At 39.7% G+C, this 18,338-nt stretch overlaps 1 protein-coding gene across 12 annotated transcripts in view; it reads left to right on the plus strand.

Annotated features, from left to right (window-relative positions):
* RAPGEF6 (Rap guanine nucleotide exchange factor 6) overlaps window positions 1–18,338 on the plus strand; it is a 123,570-nt gene that overhangs the window by 26,373 nt on the left and 78,859 nt on the right. For 11 of the 12 annotated variants that reach the window (XM_038149959.1, XM_038149968.1, XM_038149964.1 and 8 more), the window contains exons 4-5: window positions 886–969; window positions 12,786–12,855. In XM_038149959.1, the coding sequence (XP_038005887.1) occupies window positions 886–969; window positions 12,786–12,855 (154 nt within the window). Of the gene's footprint in view, window positions 1–885; window positions 970–4,071; window positions 7,199–12,785; window positions 12,856–18,338 lie in introns of all 12 variants that reach the window. The other variant, XM_038149969.1, reaches the window with a different exon arrangement.

The raw sequence follows: 18,338 nt of genomic DNA on the forward strand, positions 1-18,338 counted from the left end.
GAAATGTGGGCCAGCCCAGTGTTTTGCATGTTGTTATGTGTCATTTGCTTTTCAGTCCTTGTCAGTAATAGGTTAAAAGCTTTGGCAGAGGTGGTTGTGGCCGTGGTGCAGTGTTGATGTTTGAGAGGTGCCCGTGACCTTCCAGCCCGGCTCCCAGGGACAGCAGGGGGGGTGTGTGTGTCAGTGACACCAGGGGACACGGCAGGCAGTGTCCCCTCTGCAGTGTGGTGACACTCAACTCAGTAGGTGGCACTGTATCCCTGGAGCTGGCACCGCCTGCACGGAGCAGCCTGTGCTGGAGAGGGCTGCAGCTCAAACACCATCACTTTACATTGCAAAAATTGCTATTTTACCTTATGGCTCTCTAGGTTCTCCCTGTGAGGAAAATATACTTCTATTTCCCTCATATTTTAGCATTGCTTATGGCATATTTATCATCTCATGGTTAATCCTAGCTTCCTGTAAAAGGCACAGCTTCCAGCACACCTAACTGAGTCTAACTGAGATGCCACCTGCTCGCTGGTGAGGTGGCTATGTGTGACACACACCTGCTCCAGTAGCAGGTCACTGTCTGTGTGTGGGGTTGTGTGCTGTCCTGTACTTAGAGCCTTTGTGTACTTCCGCTAGTTTAAAATGTTTTTACTTAAAATTTCATTTTAATAAAGTAAATTTTTAAGCTTTGAGTTAAATGTCAAAATGTTAAGTATAAGAAACATCCCTTATGTGAATGTTTAAAAAAAATCCTGGTCCAGTTGGAGTTCCCAGGTTCTTACATATTGAACTGGTAGAATGACAAATCATTATTTTACGACAATAATATTTTGGATAACATAATTCTAAGGTGATGTAAGGAGAACTAAATATCAATGATTTCTTTTCTTACAGCTCAGAAACTATTGCAAGATGCTGGTATATCCTGCTTTCTGGATCTGTGCTCATGAAGGATTCAATGTTTTTGCCACCTTGCAGGTAGGTAAAATAATTGAGTTATTGTTATTTAAGGCAAGTGGTTTTTTTTTAATAAAAGCTTCCTATGTATTTGTGTTACTGCAATTTTTAAAGAATTTTAAAATCATTTCATAATTTTGTTTTTTTCTAAAGTTTGATAGTGAAAGAAATGTTCAGAGAATTCTATTTAAATTTTCTCAGACTTCTTCTGCATGTTGAAATTTCTTTGTGTAATACTGCATTCAATCTAGTTTGGCTTTTAAACTTTGTAAGAGAATTTGTAGTCAGCTTATTACCATGAGGTCTCTTTGAATAATTTGTGCTGTGTGACTGTTCTGGATAGAGCTCCCTGTCACAAAAATATGACTGCAGATCACATAGCTGCTGCCATTTGGTCAGAGCTGTGTTTAATGGCACATATGATTTTTATGTGAAGCAAGAAGGGGCCAGCAGCATCAGCTGTGGAGAGCTTGTGCCTGGAGCCTGGCTGTGTCCTGGGGTTGAGACACAGTGAACACTGACATCTTTCACTGAAGCACATTATTAGACTTGAGCTGAAGTTGGGCAAGTAATGCCCTGAGTACCCAGAGTAATACTCTGCTTGACCTTGCACATCCCTCATTTTTATTTCACTGTGTTTCGCTTGACTCAGCATGAGCTGACCACGAGTGCATAGACTTAAGGCCAGCTCCAGCTTACATTCATTTCTGTGTACTTGAATTTCATAGTATGTACTAGTAAAAACATACAGGACTGACTCTTTCAACTCAGTTAATTGTAGGCTGGATATTAAACACTTAGTGGTCCTTGAGTGAAATTGTCCAGAGAAGCTGTGGCTGGCCCATCCCTGGAAGTGTTCAAAGCCAATTTGGACAGGGCTTGGAGCAGTCTTGTCTAATGGAGAATGTCCTTGCCTGTGGCAGGGGGGTGGGACAAGATGTGCTTTAAGGTCCCTTTCAACCAAAATCATACTATGATGAGTCAATTATAAGTTCAGGAGTACCAGCAGTGAGGACATGGCGTGCTGGTATTTGCATTAAAAAATCTCTAAAATCATTCAAAATCTTTGTTTAGCAAAACTTGGAGTAAGTCACTTACAAGCACCATTGCTTGTAAGGTTTCTTGTGCCTTAAATAGAAAAAGGCAAAGTAGACCTGTTATAGTTAATTCACAGGATTACAACTGCATTTATTATGGATAATGAGGGTGGTGAAAGGGTCATCTGTTAGATGGAGCTGCTGGCAGGTTACAGCTTATAAAGGGTGCTTCCTGGGATGTTCTGTCTTTTAAGGTGGTGAGATCGTGTGGAAAGGAAGAGAATGGACTCCTGATAGGTGTCTGGGGTGTTCAGCTCACTTTCTTTTTGTTTGAAATACAGTCATGTTTGTGCATTAAATAGAATTTTTTTTTTCTTCAGGAGAGTGGGATAAACTTCAGTTACTTTTCCTGTTTGGAATACCTTATCTGTCACATTTCTAATTGAGGGAACTGCAGTCATCAGACACAGGCTAATTTCATATGAAATAGTGCCTTGGATAAGATAGTAATATTCTTTCATAATTGTAATTAGCAGCATTTTAATTACATTTGAAGTCATACTTAATGTCACTCTTTATTCTTTGTCCCCAACCAAGTTCCTGATTATGTGAGTCATTCTGAACAGAGGCTTAACTACACATGTATAGGAAAGCACAATATTGCCTTTATTCTCATTGCCTCAGGTATTACAGAGCTATTCTGTATCACAAGAAGCAAAGATAACTTGCTGCCATGTTCTCTTTGCCTGATGTGCATATGATCCTAGATCTGTAATATGTTTGTGAAATAAACTATATGGGAGAGTTTGCTGTGTGGCATACTGCTTTATCCATGCAATCACTAGAAACTAACTGCCCAGCATTAATTACATAATAACAATTATATAGGAAACTGCTGTTACAATTGATTGTTAGTGAGATCCTTGCAGTCTCCATAAATAATCATAGCCACTGGAAAGTGGTTATGGTTTAATATCTGTTTGCTGGTATAGCCTCACAATACTTGTCCTTTTTCTGTCATCTGCCCTGTGATTACCTAGATGGATAGGAGGAGACTGTAGTAAAAACTGTAAATTTAACCTGGACCAGATACTATCTTGCTTTTTGCCTGCCCCCTTTCATCCACTGTCTATCAGAGCTTTGGGAAACCTTATTTTTTTTCTGCAGAACCCTTTGAAATAAAATATTCTGTGGAATCCAGCCTGAAAGAGGCTTAGCCCCTTGAAAACATAAGGAGGTGGGCAGTTACTGCTTTTTTAACTTTGTCTAAATATTTGAATGAGTAAAGGTGGAAACTGGGGCTCACTGTGCTTGAAAAGGGCTTTTTTATTGACTTGATGAACTTTGTATTTGAATTGTCATTCAGAAATTGGTTTAAAAATTGGAGGAATAAAGCTTGCATCCAGGCACAATAAATTCTATTCAGTATTCTGACACTGATGCTCATGATGAGAGAAGCCTTGCAAGATTTTTAAGGTAAGATGCAGATCAGTCAGTAATACCAGGTACAAAGATGGCATAATCTTGATTACCCTCTTGCCTGGAGAATGGATTTGTTAATAGATTTGGCATAGGAGGAGGAGAATTTGCTTCTAACATGAAAGTGATGGCCAGAATAAAAGAACAGGATTGACGGATTTGTGGAAGGAAAATCATGTCAGCAAGTTAAAGAGGTTTTGTGTTAACCTCTCTTGTTAATGAAGATAATTCATGTGAACAGGATATTTGAAGGAGATTACTCACAGCAAGATTAGCCATAGGAGATATATCAAGGACCTGGAGGAACTTTTGAAGCCAATTATGTGGCTGACAGCCTCCTACAGCTGTGAGAATTGAACCTCCAAGGGAAAAATACAAACTCTTGAAACATTCAAGATGTAGTCATACTAAAACAAACACTTCTCTTTTCCCCATCCTTCCAAAATCTCTCAAGTGGAGAAAATTGGGATCATTGTTCTACTCATGTAGTGCATTTCTTGGCTAAAAACAATTGCTTTACTTAAAATGGCCTTGTGGTTGTGTGGTGTCTTTTCATGAGAGTTGTAGATGCATCAATGACTCAATTAGCCATTTCTCTTTTCTTTAGTAAAAGGAGAAGACCCAAATGCTTAGATCAAGAAAATGGTCATAATGAAAGAGGAACTCCAGTTTTGCTTCGTGAACAACAGCTTGGGTTGAAATTATTTTAGCTTATTTTGTATTAGTATTTGTGAGTAACAATATTTTTATCTTGTAACTGACTGTGACTTAATAGTGTTTACATCTATTCTGTGTAAAGTGCCAGAAGCACAGAAAATACTGTGCTCCTACAGGACTGCCAGTGATGGAATGTAAGAATGTGAGCTTAAAGATTTTTAATTTGAAGAATTTAAAGATTGACAAAATGCCATAATTTAAATGTTGATGTATGTAACTTTGTTCTCAAACGTATTTGTACTTAAAGCGCACTATCTAAAGTCAGATAAGTTTTGCTTCTGAAGCCTGTAGGGCTGCTTTCTGCAAATACTTGTGAATTTGTACCATCATTGCAAAAATAAACCAGTGGCTCAGAGCTCCTGTACTCCCAGCTTCTGGCAGTGCAAGATATACTGGTCTTTTTGTCCCCAGATCCTTCCTTTTCAGGTTTAACTTGAATACTGCTTCTGCTTAGACTGCATCTGCTGTATCCAAGCTCTGCTCTTCCTCATCTCCATCCCAGTCCCAATGCCTGGAGTGGGAATAGTGTTTTTCCTCCCTCAGCTCCCATGATCTGGATCCATGTGTGCCAGTCTCCTGCTGCCATCCAGTAAACCTAATTTCTGACAAACTGGCAGTTGCCAGTAAGGTTCTGAATTGTGGGAATTGTTGCCATAATTGGGATTTAAGTTTCTTACTGTGTGACTCTAAATACTGCAGTCACAGTGCAATACTCTGAGTGTATGTCTGCTTCACACTGGAAAGCTCTTCCCAGCTAACTGTTGTGGTGATTTTCTCTGCTCTCTTAAAGGGAGCTTCAGCCTTACATCCCTGTGCTTATCAAGTCTGAGAGGTTTAGTACTCAGCACAGGATAAAAGCAGTGGTTATTCAGTGCATTTGTGGCTCTGGATGGGGTGATGTTTTCCTTGGATGTTTCTGTTAAGTGGTGGCTGTAACTTGTAGCATTGCCTGACAGCCAGTAAGTGAAGCAACAACTTGGGAATGCTACCAATAAATGTATTTGTAAAACTAATTAATTCAGATAGAGTTGTTCAGATTTAAATTCTTCTGGCAGAACTAGTGCTGGCATGAAAATACTCTGAGGGAAAAGGGAATGTGGATGAGAAGAGGCAGCTCACCAGGGAGAAGCTGTGTCCTGGTCTCCTGGTCCTAAGTGTGTTGGGCTTGCTGATGTTGAGTAAGGGCTGGGAAGGTGCTTAAGAGTACATAGTGCATCTTGTTTGATATAGACTAATCTTCTAAGAAAGTCAAAAAATGAAGAAGGACTGTGTTCAGACCTGTCTCAACTATATGGCTGAATAATCTTGTCTGTATTTCCTCTGCACCAATAATTTCCTTTTGGTCTATTCATGGTTCCTTACAGCATCCAACCTTTAGAAATTTTGTGGACTGCAAGGGACGCTGATTGTGCCATGGAGTTTTTTATTGGCTAAACTTTAATGCAAGGAAATTAGAAGGAAGGGGTCATGTATGGTTTGTTTATAACTAAAATACAATTTTACTAAGACTTTGCAATCCCATGGTCTGGAATAGCTGGAAAGCTGCACAGAAAATGGTAGGTGAGACACAGGCTTCCTCAAAGGGTTGTCATGTTCGGAGTATAAAGTAATTAATACAGAGATCTCGAGCTTGCAGCCTGCAAATTGAGCAGCATGTTATACAGCCTCCAAAATAATTTCCAATTAGAACTTCAGCAGGCTTAAGAGATAAACCTGCTAAATGCTGTTTTTGAGAGCTAATGCAGAAATGGGTTTTGATGACTGCGCATTAATTGAAATAGGTATTTTGCATTCAGCCATGTATGTTGTGGTGTCTGGTTTCCTTTAAACCATTTCCTGATGGCGTTAAGTATTATAATATTTTTCTAATGAAGTTACTTTGAAGAGCTCAGGACTTGCACAGCATATGATATCTCATAAACTCTGCCACTTGCATTTGCTGATACTTTTAGTCCGTGCTGATGGACCTTTTTCCCCATCTCCTTGTTCTGTATCACAAATAGAGATGTTTGGGGCTGTTCAGCAGTTGCTGTGAGGCTCCTGGTGCACCTGTGAGCCTCAGGCAGTTCCCCACCAACCAGCCCCATTCTTCACATCATGCCTGGCCTCAGACAAATCTAGTGAAATTGAGACCTCCATGGAGATGCCAAGAAAAACAAATTATTCCTATGAGGATTTTGATATTGAGTGTTCTTCTGTGTCATGACTGCAGTGCAGGAAGGGCAGATCCTGACTTTTCTGTCCTCAGTCACTGTGGCTGTTAATGCCTGTTGTGCAACTTCATGGGTTTTCCCTCAGTGTTATTTCCCAAACAATGACAAATAAATTTAAGTATTAAATTACATTTTAGAGTAATTAGATTGGTGTTTAATGATACTGATGGTTATTCCAGCCATTAGTATACTTGTGTGGTATGCTCACTGGTAACTGAATAAATTTTATCTTAGATCTGACCAACAGCAACTTTGCAGTAGATATCCAAGGGTTTTCTGGAACAACTGTTCTGCACAAGAGGTACTCTGCAAGGAGAGGGGAAAAAAAATGTTTTTCATAGACACAGAATCGTTTTGGTTGGAAGGGACCTTAAAGCTTATCTCATTCCAGCACTCTGCCATGAGCAGGAACACCTTCCAGAATCCCAGGTTGCTCCAAGCCCCACTCAACCTGGCCTTGAACACGTCCAGGGATGGGGCAGCCACAGCTTCTCTGGCAACCTGGGCCAGGGTCTCCCCACCCTTTAGTAAAGAATTTCTTCCTAGTATCTCATCTAAACCTACTTAGGTCAGCTTAGAACCATTCTTCCTTGTCCTGGCACTATATGCTCTTGTAGCCCCCCTATACTGGCATAAGTCACATTTTCATCTGTTAAAAAACCAACCAAACACCATGTTTATTCCTTACACATCTTGTTTCTTCCAGGCCCAGTTGTGCCCTTCTGTACAAAATCTTTTTGCATGGAAGAAATGCATCCAGGTTACTGCATAAGTGGGGTCATGGGATTCTCTTTGCGGTGGCGAGTACAATTTATCTTCATCATTATGTACCTAAAAGCAGCCTGACAGGCAGACAGGCAGTTTGAGAGACAAGTATATTCATAAAAACAAAATACCTGCAAACTCTTTGCTTGTTATCTTGATAAACTGGTATATCAGGGCCCTGGCCCCGTTCTACATGTAATACAGTACTGAGTATTACTGCAGTAAAACTCCTGCAGGTAGCTTTATTGACAGTCACAGATAACTGTGCATTATTGACACCAATTTACACAGACAGGGTAATGTTATGATTTTACAGTTCCTGGAAAATACAGAACGTGAAGTGCCTGACATCCTGCCATTGATAGCTTTGATGTCTGAAATATCTGAAAATATTGTTTCAGGATGTACTAGAATATTGTAAATTTGAAGATGCTTGCTGATTAGTGTTGAAACACATAATGAGACAGTCTCAGTCTCCATCTGTTAGTAGGCTGAAAGCTCTTTAGGATAAGCTGTGTTTTTACCTTTAATGTATGTATGATTTTCTGAGTAATGAAGAATGAGAAGCTATCAGTATTGAAAAACTTGAGCATGTTGATATCAGGAAATGTTTGAGTAAAATGTGATGGCTGTTGCTTAAATTCATCAGTTTTGCCATTCCAGATGTATTTCATCACCAAATGCTCAGGTTGTGCAACAGCTGGATATGAGAATTTTCAAAACATTTGTGTTCAGAAAGCCGTGTTTGTGCTCATGCTGTTTCAAAGCTATGTTCAAAACATGTTACATTGGAGGAGTTTCTAAATAGTTTATAATAGTAAGTTTATAGTTACAGTTATAATACTTTATAATATAGTTAATAGTTTATAATACTTTATAAAAGTAAAGTTTGTTATGAAAGGTCCAGTACCTTAAAGAAGTTTTTAACGCCTTCCTGTTCTGGGGAGTGAGCATGAGTGTGAAATGGGAGTATTCTCAGATACAGAAGGCTCCCTCCAGTGATTAATTTTATTCTATTCCCTGCATCAGTGCAGTCAGGCACATACTCAGGTACCTGCATTTATAAGGTGCTCTGCAGTTGCAGAGAGATGAGCAAATCACACAGTGGGAAAAAGGACAGATGAACCAAGGAGTGTCACAGAATCACAGACTGGTTTGAGTTTGAAGGGGCCTTAAAGCTCATCCAGTTCCAGCCCACTGCCATGGGCAGGGACACTTCACTAGACCAGGATTCTCCAGGCCCTGTCCAGTTTGGCTGAGAACTGTTACCTGCAGTCCTGGGCTTTTACATTTTGGTAGTTCCAGTCTGATCCCATGGCCTGAACACCCATTAGTTGTTGGAATGGGGTATCATGCCAGTTTAAGTTAAATTCTTTTCTCAGATTATGCAACTGTTTAAGCATTTTTAATTATGAGTAGCAGTGAATTAGAAGGAAAACACAATTTCTTGCAAATAGGCATCCATAAATTAAGGATAAACAAAGCTGCCTTTGGTATATGGAAGACATTTTTTTCCCCCATGACAGCATTGCAGACCATTGAGTGAGTGTGTGAAAATTAATGATGCAGATGAAATACATGAATATTAAGTGACGGGAGCATACAATAAAATAATAAATTAAAAATATTGTAGTGCAGTTTTATAGTACTGATTTTTTCTAGGTTTCCAGCAGTGGCAAGCTTTAGAATGACATTAAGACATTTAAATCACACATGTGTTAACAATACCAATTAAATTGGTCAATCATTTAAAACTTTAATGGTTTATACCAGTGGTAGTATGTCCTTTGACAATTTTTTAATTGTAAGTGGAGCTTAATTTACATTAGTTTCATGTTTTCTTACACTTTCAGTGTTAATTTAAATTTTTAATTAGAATATTTTCCCCACTCTGCTTAAAACACTGAAGCATGTGTAATGTGCTGTACCTTTGTGAGTCTTTCCCAATGTTCTTACATATCTTGCTGCATGTGACATCAGGAGGATGTAGTGATGTCGTGTTTTTGAGCTATGCTTTTCGTTGGGGAAGCTGCTGTGATGGTTGGTAAGCAGAAGTGCTGAAATGGGCTTCTTGGATTGGACCTTTCCAGGAAGCAAACCTGACCCTGGGAAAGGATGTCTGTGGTGTCAACTTGGGTAACCAAAAAGACTGAGTAATAACAGCTCCTGCAAACAGCGCCGTGTGTTCTTGATGCCGCAGCAAGTTGTCTTTTAGTACCAAAAGATAAGATTGCCCCATCTCTTCCAGAATTAGATATACTTTCCAGAGCTCTCTTTTGAGAAACAGCATGGTTCAGGTTTGGGTGGGTCTTCAATCACCAGCTAAAGACTTCTCCAAGTAATTTGCTGTCACAGAAATGTTCCTTAGTCTTTGAAAGAATGTTCCGTGTCAGAGTTTGCTCTTGTTTCCCAAGTGGGTTTTCTCTCCTCCATTTTCAAAGCTTTGTTCAACTGAACCTTTTCCATTTACGAACATTTAGGAATGAATGTTGTTCTGAAGCCTTGATTATAATTGGCAGATTAGTGAAGTATATTGATGTCAGCAAACCTCTTAACAGATAGAGAAGCTAAATATTTGTATTCTAGAGGAAAAATATGTAATAAGTCATTAAGAAATTTAAAACCCATGTTTCTAAAACATGTTGTGTATGTTAATGAAGAATGTTAAAAGTTGGTATTTTCAAGACATAGTGGTAGTTATGGCTGGGGAAAAACCATATGTGGCCTCCTTTGGAGGGAGCTCTGCTGTGGAGTAATGAATAAACCATCCATGGTGTGTACCAGGAAATAATGAAACTTGACCTATTGACTTGTTAATATGAGTAGTTTATTCTTCAGGATTAGCTGGGTGGGTTTTGTCTTTGGAACCTGATCCTTATCCAAGTGTTTGGTTGTTGTAAAGTGCCTGATGGAGCAGAAATGATAGGGCCAAGACTGTGACCTTTGTTCCAAGCACAGTTCTTGTCATCATTAGTGTTTACTGCCATTAATTAGCAAATGCTGCAACATCAGCAGAGGGAGGCTGGACAGTGGCTGAATTTGAGGAATGTGTTTATGTAAAACCAAACAAAAAGAAAACAACTCCTCCTTGACCTCCAGGAGTTTGATAAAATCTTGTTACACAACAAAAATACTTTGCTTGAACAACCTGCAACAGGAAATTGGTGCTTTTTCCTAACTACAGGGGATGTAGCAATAGTAGTAATCTGTTTTGTCATAAAACTGATAATGATTATTTCTGGATTTAAAAAGGTGCAAAACCTGAAACTTCCAGTTGCACATAATTCTTTTATAATTTTGGTGTTTTAGAAAAAAATCTCTTGTCTTTAATTTTCTACTATAAGGAATAGAATTATAAGTTATTTAACTTTTTTTTTCCTTTAAATTGAAAATGATCGAGTGGCAGAGTTGATCTCAGTTTGGTTCTTAGTTTGTAGAGAAATCCTAACGTGGATTTCAGTGCACCTCAGTGTTGGAGCTGACATTAAAAATTATAGTTCTGTATTTTCTGAGCTGAGTTAACGGTTGTAAAAGTGAGAGTGGTTTAGCCATTCTTTTTATGTGTTGCAAAAACACAAGACTCTCACGCCTGAATCACATGCTGTGTGGAAAAAGCATGAAAGAAGGCATGAAAATTTGAACTCTTGAGTTTCTTCCTATAGATGTGTGAAAATGCCAGTTTTCCGTGTGAAACTTGTGCTTGTCTGGTCTGGTGAGAAAGTTTTAGTTGTCATGTCGTTTACGCCTGTATTGCAGTCATGAAATTTAAATATTTTTTTCTTTTCCTTCAGTAGACCATTAGCAAAATCAAAACTTGACAGTGGAAGCTACTGTGCTCCTGTTAATTGTAATTCTTTATCCTAAATGGATTACACTGATAATTTCTCTGTAGCAACACTCTGAAGCTTCACTTGAGTTACTTCACAGTTTCAGGAGAATCACAGAATGATTTGTGATGGAAAGGATATTTAAACTCACCTGGTTCCAGCCACCTGCCATGGGCAGGGACACCTTCCACTAGGCAAGGTTGTTCCAAGCCCCATCCAGCCTGAACTTGGACACTTCTGGGGATGGGGCAGCCCCAGCTTCTCTGGGCAACCTGTGCCAGGGCTTCCCCACCCTCACAGGAAGAGTTTTTTCCTAATATCTAATCAAAACCTCCCCTTCTTCAGCATAGTTTAGTTTTTTAGCCTCAGTTCAGTGCCTTAAATTCTTTTCCCATAGCTGCATATATCCCACAGAAGTTTTGGAGTGTTGTTTATAAACATGAGTCTTTTTAAGCCTTCTGTATAGAGTGGTGGTGGTTTCAGTGACTCTTTGCCCCTGAGATGGCCATATATGTAACTCAAATCTTGCGTGGCTGCAGTTTCGAATGTACTTTTTAAACATAATCTCAGTGAAAACAGCTGGAGCTGATCTATTTTTAAGGGTTTGTCTCCACTCTTGTCTTCCTTCTAATTCTTAGGTTAAGCCCTGCTTTGCATTAACCAGTTCTTCAGTTATCTCACCTGCTGGTAGGTGCTAAAATGTGATTGATGTTGACAGTCTGAGTTTGTAACATGGCAGCTGCAACCACTGAACTGCTAATCCAGCCACTGTGCTGCTCATCAAGGAGTTTATGTGCTGGGGTTGTGGAATCACTTTCCCTCGTGCCCATGGAGTGCGTAGGTCAAGCATTCCCACCTCAGGCTTCTGGGTCAGGAGTGAAGACAAGCTTACTTAATGTGTGAAGCCAGATCTGTTCAATTCCAGGTACCAGTACAGTGACAAACGGATTGATTTGAGAGGTTGTTGGTCTGTAACACATCCCCCACATCCCCCAGCAGTGTCTAGCTCAGTCCTCTTTTGCTGGTAGCTCCAGCACCCTCAGATTTGGTCGCATGGTGTCTTCTCTCCAGAGGTGATTTCTCTCAAGTTACCTCTGTTATTCAGTGTCCTGAAGGAAGTCTCCTGTTAGAGCTGGTGAGCTGAAGCACATCAGGTCGTTTTTAGCTGCTTTCCTCAGCTGCTGTCTTACACTGCCCATCGTGCTTTGTTACATTTGTGTTCTTTCATGCTTGAACAGAACCCATCAGCATCACCCAGTCCTTGTGGTGGTACATGTAGCAACATAAAAACAGAGGTCACAAGGCTCAGTGTGAGAAAAGAGGTCCTCTGTCCCCCCTTTTGCTGGGAGGATGAAGGGGTGATGTACAGTTGAGGGAGCTCTCATTAAAGGTGCTCTGTGCTGAGTAGTATTTTGGAGTCTTTGGAATTTATGTATATTTGTTTTTACAAGGCCCGTTTATTGTTTAATTAAAATGTACTGAGGTTTTCTTGTCAGAACTGAAATGTATTATGAGTGGTTATGAGTATCTGCAAGTAATAATGATTTTACAAGAGAACATTCTTTTTATTTGGACTTTACATAGCAGGCTGTGATGAGGGATGCTGAATAAATTAAAATATTATGGTAATGATACTATCTAATTAGCATTTTTCATACAATAGTTTTCATCAATTTTTCTTTTTTCTTTTTTTGTTTTTTAACAACATGGACCATTGCCAATTATTTCTGTTACTGAAAAGGTAAAATAGGCTGTTCATCTCATTCCTTTTTGTTTGCTTTTTTTCCATCCCACTCTAGTTTTGGCAAGCAGTCTGGAGGAAAGCGAGGATGCGAATGTATCATATTGGAACCTTCAGAAATGATTGTGGTAAGGCAGATTTTTTTTTTTCATATGTATTTAAATCTATTGCTGGTTTCAGCAAATTCTTTCTCTTTTACAGCAGAAAGCTTATTGTAAAGTATTCTATGAAATTGCAATAAAATTGCCTTGATTTCAATTATACCTATGGCTGCTCTCATAACAGCAGTAGCTATGTAAATTTAATCTAAATGGGTAAATGATGATGATGATTAGGTCATTCTTTCTAAAATTATGCTTACTTGAGTTTCAAAAGCCTAACAGTCACGGCTGAGCTGAGCATTCCTGAGTCAGGCTGTGGCAGTCTTTCTATCTAGAGTATTTTATTTACACCCCCATTCCCCATTTCATGGCTTTTATTGGTCACGTCTGGGTGGAAAAGCGTTCTTCCTCCAAGCCTTTGCAGTGCCACATAGTGTGAAGGCTTGTAGGTAGGAAAAGAAACATGAGAGTGCTTAGCCAAGCTTGAAGGGTAGGACTTGTCACCATCCTTAATGCCCAGGATTCCTTCTGCTTCTCCAGAACACTTACTGGTACTGGCAAGTGCATCTATAGGTGCATATATACGTGCTTAGAGAGTGTAGCTTAGTCCTTCCCACCTTGTTGTACACATTCAGTTGCAATATTAGGATTGCTTTTCCATAGTGAAGACCAACATTGTATCCCAGCAGTGTGCCTGGGGACACAGGCAGATCTCTTCCAACTTTCACCTTAGATGTTTTTAATGGAGCTGGAACAAAGCTGTTTGTTGTGCTCAGAGCCCACGTGTCTGTTAATCAGACTCCCATCTCCAGACTGCTATTGATTTAGCTGCCCTAGATCTAGATATGGTAACATTAAAACTAATATTTGACAATGTCTCTTACTGAGCATGTAAATACTCAGCTTCCATAAAATATCTGTTTCTCACAGTGCATTACAAGCAGGGATGTCAGCACTGTCCTGTACAAGTCCACTTGCTGTCCTTTGTGAACTTGCTCTGTGCAGTGTCAGTCTGACTCTGCTCATGGGCTCTGATAGCATCAGTTATATGCTCTCTGCTGCAGCACATATTTTAAGCTACAGTTTGCCTTGAAGTGCAGTTTAAGAGTGCAAGGAACCTCTCTTCATCTCTGGGGTGAAACAGTTAATTTGTTTTATTCCGAGTTGTCCAGTCTCATCTCAAAGCTGGAATTCTGGGGGGGAGATTTATGCCTGGAGGGGTGCACAGGGCTGTTTGGGTGGCAGTGTGTACAGCCATGTCAGGGGAGTGCCCCAGGCCCTCTGGTTTGCATTTGCTGCTTTGCATTTTTACTTTTTAATTGCTGCCAAGGATCTGGTGGCTGAACTGAGCATGTGGTAAACTCAGTGTGCCTGAGTGCTGTGCCTGGGCTGAGCTTGAGTCTTGCTCCTCAGTGCTCCTGTGGCACAGTGAGAAACACTCACTTAACCAGTTATGTCTATTATCAGGTATTAGGGAGAAGTTCTTCCCTGTGAGGGTGGGGAGGCCCTGGCACAGGTTGCCCAGAGGAGCTGTGGCTGCCCCATCCCTGGAAGTGTTCAAGACAAACTTGGATGGGGCTTGGGGCAACCTAGGGGAAGAATAGAGCAGCCTGGTCTGTCTGGTGACTTGACTCACTGCAAGTACACATGTAAGTTTACATGAAGAATATTTAATGGGCAAAGGAAATCTTAAGAAATACCTACATCACCATTGCAATAAAGAAATAAAAATTAAAAAAAAAAAAAGGAAATAAAAGAGGAGCTTCTGTGCAGTGTGTGCTTCAAGAGGGAAACTGACCCCGTTGAAATATTTATGGAAGAAATTAGTGTTGTGTGTGTAACTTGAGTAGGCACAAGTGTGGTGGGTGTTTTCAGAGGAGCACAGCATCACAGTAGCTGGGGAAGCCAGCATTGGCCATGTCAGCAGCCTCACACACTGCTGGGTGTTCTGGAGACAAAGGCACAGCCCAGACAGCTGTTCACTCTGTTTAAAATCTCCTGAATCGTCTGTAATTGTGATTAAATGCCACTGAGAGTATAGAGGCACTTGAAAGTATCTTATAGCCTTCTCTGGAACTTCAGTATAATTTTCCAGTAGGAAAATCAGAATTAAAAGTGCAGAGTAGTTTCCTCATTATATTTGTGGTCATATTTTACAGATAAATGTAGCTAAAGGTCCTATTGGCTGTATGTTCTGGAAAGCACTTCAGATAGTGTGAGAAAAAAGCATCAGTGTGGTGGTGTGCACCTTGCTAGTGATCTTCACTGACATAAGGGTTTCATACCCTGATTAACTCTTATTAATTTTCTTAATTCTTTTATTTTCTCTAGTTTTTAATTTTTAACATACTAATGAGGTTTAATGCATAATGAATATTTATCTATAAGCAAAATAATTAGTTAGCTACTTTAATGGAGTTAAAGAACTCTATCGTTTCCTGCTGGTGACTGATTTTCTTTTTTTTTTTTTTTTGCTTCTCTCCTGTCATTTAGAATGTAAATCAGTTTTGTAGAGGGAATCCTCTGGGAATGGTCCCATTTTAAAGGCCATAAAATGTGGTCAGCTTAAGTTAATGAGGATAACAGATAGTGTGTGAATGGGCATTGTAACTCATATTTTTGGAGGCTGAGCAATCTATTGAATTAATAATAGCCCCATTTATCATTTAGGAAGATGGCCCAGAATTGCAGCACATCTTGGTATGTTGAAGTGTCATTACTGTTGTTCCTTGGTGCTTTCATTTTCTTCTTCAGATCTAAGTGTAAGATTTCAGAAGAGCAGTGTGATACTTGCAGGTGGAAAATATTTCATTGCTGCTTTGGACTGCAGAATAAAACAGGGCAATCCTATGGTTTAGATTGGATATTAGGGAAATTTTCTTCATGGGAAGGGTTAAGGCCTTGCACAGGCTGCCCAGGGCAGGGGTGGAGTCACCATCCCTGGAAGGATTTCATGGATGTGTAGATGTAGCCCCTGGGGACAGGGTTTAGTGGTGAGCCTGGCGGGGCTAGGGGCATGGTTGGACGTGATGATCCAAGTCCTTTTCCAGGCTTAAAAATTCTGTGATACTGTATTGAAAATGAAATAATGGGAAGCAGTCTGTGGGACGGTGTCTCCAGCTGAGCTGATGGCAGCCTGGTTCTCCTGGCTCTGCAGTGGCCAGGGAATCTGTCCTCCCTTTACTCCCCCACCAGGACCTGGCTCCCAGCACTCCCGGAGAAGCTGAATTCCTCCACAGGGCTGTGATAAGAGTGACGCCTCTCTGCCAACAGGAATTTTTCATTTTAACCAGGTGGAAGCAGGGCTGAGTGCGGTGCCCAGGTGTGCCTATCCTGTTGATGCACGGAATATCAAAAGCGGTTCTTGTGAAGCATAAGTGTTGACAGCCTGATGGTCAGCTGGACTCAAAATACTGCTCGTGCTGGTGGTACTAAGCTGGAAGCTCTGTGGTGTGGAGGTCTTTCCTGGTTTCTGATTTCCATGTTGTTTTTGTCAACAGCAGTTCACTAACCAAAGGAAGCAGGTGGTCTCATTTTCCGCCACTTGTTTGTTCTGACTTAGTGCTGTCAAATAATTTATTAATGCTTACATCTTAATTTTCAGTTAGAATTGTGAAAGAAAAATAATTTCTTCTGTCACTGAGTGTTTGTTTTACTTTAACCTTAAAAATAGCTGTTCAGCTTGGGGTTTCTTGATAATAAGGGTTATCTGTATTGAAAGAGTCTTTGTCCTCCCCAGCAGTTTCTCAGGTCCAGGCTAATCTGTTCTGTTGGAGAAATTCACTGCTTATTTTGGTTTCTGTGATCTTGTAAGACTGAATGCAGGAAAAAAAAAAGATAATGCATTTATTGAAGGAGCTCACGTACAAAAATTTAAAATTAAATCAGCACAGTTTTGGTTATTTAGTTACTAACTCCATAGAAATCCAAAAATTCTTATTTCTGCAGGACTTCTGTACAATTTGAGAGGAACATTGTTTCTAGCTAGAAATCTGTGTTTATGCTGCATGAAGAAAGGCTTCTATACCAATCATCTTAGTGTATTTTTTGATGATACTGGATGGCCTGTTTAAAAGGTTTTTTTGTTTCTTTTTGTGTTTCTGCTTGCATCCACTGTATTCTTTACACTCTTACACCACTGTGCTTACTGCAGTGCTGCAAATAGATATCTTTGGTTGTTGTCCTGTTCCTTTGCAGAGGTAGTAAAATTATAGTGAAAAGTGTGGTTATCCCTTTTTCAATTCAGCTTTTCTGATTTCTTTTTTTGACAGTATTATTTTGTGAGCTTCACTCTTCTTTTCTAGCTTTTCTAACTGTTGTATCTTTAGCCCATGTTATAATGTATGATTTCTTTATGGAATCAAAAATGACCCACAAGACAAGCTCAGCTGCTTGCACCTTCCTTTGACCTCAGACAGACCATAGGTGTTTGTGAAAAGTGATGTGGAAGGTAGATGTGATTTTGCTTTTGTGATGGTGCTAGTTTGGTCACTTTTTTGTTTCTGTCTGTGAAGTCTTTATGTGTTTCAGTTTCTTTGTAGCTTTTGGATTTTAATTTTATGGTAATTTACTTATGTGAAGTGAGAGCTGGGTAAGACCATACAGAGGTTCTTCTCCTGTTCCAGTAATATAGTCTGAATGTTTAGGATTTTCCAGTGAAATTTGAAGAAAAAAAAAATTAAAAATAAGCCACTGAAGACAGTGGAAACTTCTACATAGTAAATACATTGTAGAGAAGCTTCTTGCCTGCTGCAGCCTATTCGCATGCATGTCTGTCCTGCTTCCTGCTGGGAGATATTTTTCCAAAACATCAAAAGGAAATGGGAAAGGATGAGACTGCTTTTTATAGAAAACAAGTATTGTAGCTATTGAGATAAAAGGTTTCACGTTGGCTTTTACCAAACAGATAAATTTACCTAATTTTTAATGTTTAGTCAGAGATAATATTTAATATCAAGTTATGAGTGAGTTCCAGCCATTTCTCCATAATCCACTGAAAGCGATTAGGAGGCAGTATGACATAGGTGAAGTAGCTATTTATAAAAAGCTGGAATATTTGAAGTTGTTTAGCTATGACTGGTACTAGAAATAAATTATGCTTTTAAAAATTACTCTACTAAAAATAGGGTATAATGCAATATTTTCACCAGATTGTAAATAAACAAAAAATGGCAACTTCTGTGTTGGAGGTTAAACTTGAAATGAGCAGTGCCTGTAACTCCTTCAGGATACATGTGGGTGCAGAGGAGTTTCTGCTGATGAGTGACATTGTTTGGAGGATATGTGTGCCCTTAGAGGATATGTATGCCTTTTTTACTTTTTTCTTTTTTTCAAATACACTGTGTCCCGGAAGGAAACTGTGGCCTCAGCTCATTGTAATTAGGGCCCTTGTGAGATCTGCTGCAGTGGTTCTCTGAAACAACCACAGTCGTTTACTCCAGGAGGGTTTAGCTGCCCTGAACTTATGTTTGTTCCTTCCCCATGAGCTTCATACAGCTCCATCGGCTCTC

The sequence above is a fragment of the Motacilla alba genome, chromosome 13 (genome assembly GCF_015832195.1).
Source record: "Motacilla alba alba isolate MOTALB_02 chromosome 13, Motacilla_alba_V1.0_pri, whole genome shotgun sequence".
NCBI classification, from domain to species: domain Eukaryota; kingdom Metazoa; phylum Chordata; class Aves; order Passeriformes; family Motacillidae; genus Motacilla; species Motacilla alba.